General features: G+C 38.8%; 1 protein-coding gene across 2 annotated transcripts in view; it reads left to right on the forward strand.

Moving 5' to 3' along the window:
• LOC144607623 (ORM1-like protein 3) overlaps positions 1–5905 on the forward strand; it is a 39464-nt gene extending 33559 nt beyond the window's left edge. For both annotated transcript variants that reach the window (XM_078424569.1, XM_078424568.1), the window contains exons 3-4: positions 1024–1175; positions 2636–5905. In XM_078424569.1, the coding sequence (XP_078280695.1) occupies positions 1024–1175; positions 2636–2771 (288 nt within the window). In that variant the 3' untranslated portion in view covers positions 2772–5905. The remainder of the gene's footprint in view (positions 1–1023; positions 1176–2635) is intronic.
• The last annotated feature ends 283 nt before the right edge of the window (positions 5906–6188 follow it).

Raw genomic sequence — 6188 nt, forward strand, 5'->3', positions numbered from 1 at the left:
GAGGCAAGACCAAGAATACAGAAAGAGTATGGACAGTCAACATTACTCACCCAACCCTTTTCTTTCAACTGCATTTATAGTTGGTGGCATTGCCTGCTGCCAAGTTTATTTTTCCAGCCACAATACCAGGTGCTCTACCAGCCAGTGAACATTATGCCACTAAACTGCTCCAGATGCAGTGTTCTTGTTTAGTCCGCAACGCAGTCATGACCAAGAGCAGTGACTCTCTCTGGCTGTGTGGAATAATTGCACCCTCTGCCCAGCCTGCGTAAGCTCCAGTTGAGAGCTCCTCAATTGTAATTGTAGCACAGTAGCATAGCCAGTGACCCATGTTTAACCTTGGATGCTATCTGTGGTTAATCCTGAATAATTTCATCCCTAAAACTCTGGACCTTAGTCTTGGGGCCCCTGTCTGCAACGTTCTTCTTGACTTCTTTATTGACAAACCTCTGGTGGTTAAATAGGTCATGACATTTCCTATACCCGGACCCTCAACACTGGTTCCCCTCGGGGTTGTGTGCTCAGTCCCTTGCTCCCTTCATGAGAAAGACTCCCACCTCTCTAATTCTCTCACCCTTGCTCCATCGGTCTGAAGGGTCCTGACCTGAAACATCATTTATCCGTTCCTTCCACAGACACTGCTTGACCCGCTGAATTCCTCCAGCATTTTGTTTAATTGTGACTTTACTGTCGCGTGTACCGATTATACAGTGAAATGCTTGTTCTGCATGCTATCCATCCAATTATACCATATGTTTTGGGCTAAAGAAGATGTTTGTTTAAAGGTTGTACTGAGTTGGAAAAATGAAAATTGTAACACTTAATTGATAACGTGGTGTTCATTTATGGATATGCAGTATGGTAAAGGAGTATCCTACTTGCTTCAAATGCCACCCTTGTGTTGGTGCTCTGTCATTTCAGTTTGTCTCCATTCCAGTATTTGCTGCGTGTAGGATTCGGGGAAGTAATGAAGTAAGAAAACTAATTGTATGCGTATTTAAGTCTTTTCCCTTCTGCCCCCAGGGCATGTATATATTTCTGCATACGGTAAAGGGAACCCCATTTGAAACTCCAGACCAAGGAAAGGCACGGCTGCTAACGCACTGGGAGCAGATGGATTATGGAGTGCAGTTTACAGCCTCGCGCAAATTCCTCACCATCACGCCCATTATCTTGTGAGTCTGTGACGTAACCTTTGAAGATCGAGTCAGCTCGTGGAATTGTGACCAATCTGTAATTTGCAAGTTTGTCTTCCTTTCAATGTAACTTTGTAACTGATGTGTAATTTCTGGAAAAACTAAGAGTTTCCCTACTTTCCCATTCTCCGCAACATGATTCCAAATGTGCTTATAGTTTCTCTTAAATGTTCTAAATGGATCTTATAGAAACATATAAAATTCTTAAAGGATTGGACAGGCTAGATGTAGGAAAAATGTTCCCGATGTTGGGGGAGTCCAAAATCAGGGGTCACAGTTTAAGAATAAGGGGTAGGCCATTTCGGACTGAGATGAGGAAAAACGTTTTCACCCAGAGTTGTGAATCTGTGGATTTCTCTGACTCAGAAGGCAGTGGAGGCCAGGATGTTTTCAAGAGTGAGTTAGATGCAGCTCTTAGGGCTGTGGGAAAGAAAACTGTAAATGCTGGTTTAAATCGAAGGTAGACACAAAATGCTGGAGTAACTCAGCGGGTCAGGCAGCATCTCTGGAGAGAAGGAATGGGTGAGACCCTTCAGAATGTCGAGACCCTTCAGAATGTCAACCTAGCTCTTAGGGCTAATGGAATCAAGGGATATGGGGAGAAAGCAGGTACAGGGGACTGATTTTGGATGATCAGCCATGATCATATTGAATGGCAATGCTGGCTCGAAGGGCCGAATGGCCTACTCCTGCACCTATTTTCTATGTTTCCAGTTCGGGAAGTCAACCTTGCGTGAAGTTAAGCTGTATACATCATGAGCTTACCAACTTCAGCTCGGACAAAATAACATTGGGGTTCCTATCTCAAAATCGCCTTTACCAGAGAAATTGGTGGGTGAATGAATAGGTTGGACTATTATGAAGAGTAGGATTGTCTTGAGGAATTGGCCAGGGACTCAGAGATAGTGAATAGCTTTTGTTGCATGCTAACCAGTCAGCGGAAAGACAATGCATGATAAAAGGAATAACGTGAATAACGTTTAGTGCAAGGTAAAATCCGATCAAAGGTAGTCTGAGGGTCTTCAGTGAGGTAGACAATAACTCAGGACTGCTCTCTAGTTGTTGGTAGAATGGTGGTGGATCACAAGCTCTTGAAGCTGGTTCTCACAGGACAATGTTTGGACACGGTGAGCTAAAGGAAGATGTTATCACCCACTTAACTGTGTCACAAAATACTTCTTGGAAATAAAGGGACATGAAGGACTAGAAAATTGTTTCATTGCCTGTCCTAATTTAAATTTATGTACAGTATCCAAAAATGTAAGCAAGGAATTTCTCAAAATTATCACCCATGAGTATTAAAATTTGGCATCTTTGTACTGTTAGAACACCTTCACCCTAAAAACCTGTGAATCTTACTTTTGGCTGTGTAATGAAAATGCTGCAGATTCTTTGGGAAGGTTCTTACGCATTTTATCTTCTTTTTTTTTCCCAAAAAGGTATTTCCTTACCAGTTTTTACACAAAATACGACAAGTTACATTTTGTTATAAATACGATTTCGCTGATGAGCGTCCTCATCCCAAAACTCCCTCAACTTCACGGAGTCAGAATCTTTGGCATTAACAAGTACTAAACACAGCACGGCAGCAAGTGAGAAAGGAAAAGCTACTGTGACAACCGACTGCAGAAAGGACACATCGTGTTGCTCAGACAATGTACCCTGCACCTATCATACTCTGAGCGTGGACATTTTATTATAATTGGGATATTTGTGAGTGAAGCAGCTGTGTGGTTGCTGAGGTATCTCATTAAATATTTGCAGTGCTTCGAATAGAAAGCCTGCTTTTTTTGTTTACTGCTTAAAGATCCCATTTTCTCAGACAATATTTTTGATTCTTTGGCTGCCATATTAAATTATGGCGGTTTTGATATTGTAGACATTTAGTTGGGGAGCGTATTTCACTGTCCATTGACCAAACTGTTATCAGAGTATAACTTGTAAATATTGTAGTGTAGGTAGACTAATGAAGGTACGCAGTTTGAATGATATTTGCACGAAATGTGTTTTGCAAATTACAATGGAAACAATTGGTAAAAACTAATATCAGAGCATTTGATGCCCCAACGTGGTAGGATTAGGGATCCTTTTCTGAGATACTTGGAAAAATGGTCTATATGGTACAGAAGCCCCTCAAGAAACAGTGCTGGTCTTACTGTGCATTTTAATTGCTTTTTTTTGGCAGATTATTTTATTTATTTTTTGTTCTTGGTCTCAAGTGTTCAGTGTTGTACATGAAAAAGTCACTAGGGAGAATGTGAAACACTAGTAAGGGTGAGTTTTGAAACAACTCATGAATGTTTGATTTAAAAAGTTGGCTTCTGGATACATTTTCTAAAATATGTAAAGTGTTATGTAATTCAGAGGCCCGTGTGTTAATTGAGGACAAGTGAGGCTGGATAATTAAAATTATCCAAGAAGTAGGGAATCTCAGAATGTGATTTATTTTTTTAAACCTACAAAAACAAATCAGGATGTTAATAGTTGGAATACTGTAACTTCAGCAATCATGCAATTTTCCTGTAAATTTGCCTTTTTAAAAAAAAGTCTCTGGTTGTCTTACCTATACTACCCTTCAGAGTATATTGTAATTTGACTGATTGAAAAAATGCGGTACGATGTTCTAATTGTTTTTATTTTTACTAGATGGTAGTGATGTACCTGACTTTTATAATCTTGTAATTTACTTGCTACAAACTTGAAGTACAGGCTCGTTCGTACATACAGTTTGCCCTCCTTGCTGCCTGTCAGGACTACTAAAATCAATAGCACTGTGAATCATGATTTTAAGCAATAATATACGGAAGAATACCAGAGCAAGGGATCAAAGATAAGCATGAACAGGGGATTCCTTGTATGGGATTGTATATAGATTGCTGAACCTTTGTCTTTAAGAATGGTAGTTTTAAACCAGTCCTTGCTAAAGAGCCATCAATTGTAAAATAAAAACTTCCAAGCAAAATTCCTAATTCCCAAAATTGTAGTTGTTTGATTTGGTGCAATTTGGCAAAAATCTATATGAGCCTTTATATTAGCTGACTGGGAAAATGCTACCACAACTGAACTTAGCGAGGGTGATCCAGAAAATGCTGATGCTATATACTGTTATGGTCAAGAGGTTAGAAACATTTGCTTTAGAGGATAAAAAGTATTGGTTTCCTCACTGGTGTCCAGGACAAAAGTGGTTGTCATCCACTCAACCTACCGATTCAATTAGTTTGTGTGGGGAACTCCTTAGCGAGAAAACGGAGGCAGGGAATGTCTTATTTGCATAGCTCTCTAACTAGACAGCCACAAGAGGTTTGTGCTTTTAGGCCAGTTCAAAAGAGGGAACATTAGGTTTTTTTTGGAGGGGGGGGGAAACAAATGAATCAATTTCAGCTTTCACCCTTAATGGCCTGCTGTAGTGTAATTGTGAATATGTTATTACCTTTCAGTTTGACTTTAAACCTAGAATACTAATCTTTGGATGAAATCTGCCATATATTTGATTTTAAATACATCGGCCTACATTGAGAAGAGTTTCCTGAAGTGTTTGTGGTCAGGAGCCCACATGGGATTGTCTACCAGTGTGATCAATTGAGAATGGTCCACAATTGGCGCTAATAGAAAATGTACCATTTTTTTAAAAAATCGGGATTTAAGTATTAAGCTCTCTCTCGCACTAAATTGTAGGGGAAAAAAGCTAAGGTTGCACTTTTAAAATACTTACAAGCTGACACCAGTCTGTTACAATCTAAGGGAAAGCGAAAGGAAAACATGGATTAGAGCCTTTCATTGAAAACCAGATGCAAAAACTCGACTACTTTTTTTTAAAAAGATAGACTTAAAATTTAAATTACGAACATAACATTAGTATTTGTAGCATTTAAGCCTGCCATTGCTAAGTTCCTGCAGAAGCAAGGATCACGTGTACAATCAGCTGCTTTTTGACTATCGATTACTGAAGGCTGTTTGTTGAATTGCATTCACAAGCTACCATGAAACTATCAGAATATTTTGTTTGGTGTCAAGTTGTTTAAATGCTATGGGGGTGCCAGTGGAAAAAGTTGAATTGCTGCAATCAGGTTTTTGTTAAACATTTTAAAATATTGTTTTACTATACTACTCTGATACCTTGTACAAGATAGTCAAAGCCTTGAATTTTATAGATTTTGAATGCTGGTAATTATGTTATGGAAGGTGGTTTTAATAGTATTTTGATGGGTTCCGGATTGTCAAAAATGTAACAATGGTAAAGGACAGTATTTTTGGTTTAACTTTGGAGCATCCTTCCACTTCCAATATGTATCTTATCAAATGGTAATAGGTGATTGACTGGTGCTGATGCAATAAACAATACCAGTTCAAAAATAGCAAACATGGGCAAGTTCAGGATAACCCAGGGTCAAACTACTGCACTATTTTTATAGTGGCTATTAGAGGTACGAATTCCAAATCTATTTTGGTGAAATCTGAATATGTGCCAGAGTGGACATTTTGAATTTTATACCAGTCTATCAGTTGTGATATGAACTATTGAAGAATTATTTGCATTGGGGACGAGTGCATTTGTGCGTTTGAACATATTGTCATGTATTGTAAATAAGAGTTAATTTAGCATCTGGCAGCAAAAGGATCTTGTACGCCAACTGCCCTTCTCTGCAGATGTTTTTCATCTAGGTCTTTATAAGAAAGTGTGAATAATATTTTTATTACTTTGTATAGTATTCTGATATTTAATAAAAGTCAGTATTCATGTAACATGATGTCGTCTGCTTTGTTCACATGCTACTGAGAGATTCATAGAGTGATACAGTATGAAAATAGGCCTTTTGGCCCAACTGTCTGCGTTTGGTCCATATTCCCTTCAACATTGGCATCTACGGTGTGAACAATATTGGATCTGCCACAATGTTCACATTTTTGTTTTTGTTTTATTTCCTGTTTTTTCATCCAATTCGAGCAGAAAAATATTAGCAACTCTGCCCTACCGTTCTTTTCTGACCACCG

Source organism: Rhinoraja longicauda, chromosome 29 (genome assembly GCF_053455715.1).
Source record: "Rhinoraja longicauda isolate Sanriku21f chromosome 29, sRhiLon1.1, whole genome shotgun sequence".
Lineage (NCBI taxonomy): Eukaryota > Metazoa > Chordata > Chondrichthyes > Rajiformes > Arhynchobatidae > Rhinoraja > Rhinoraja longicauda.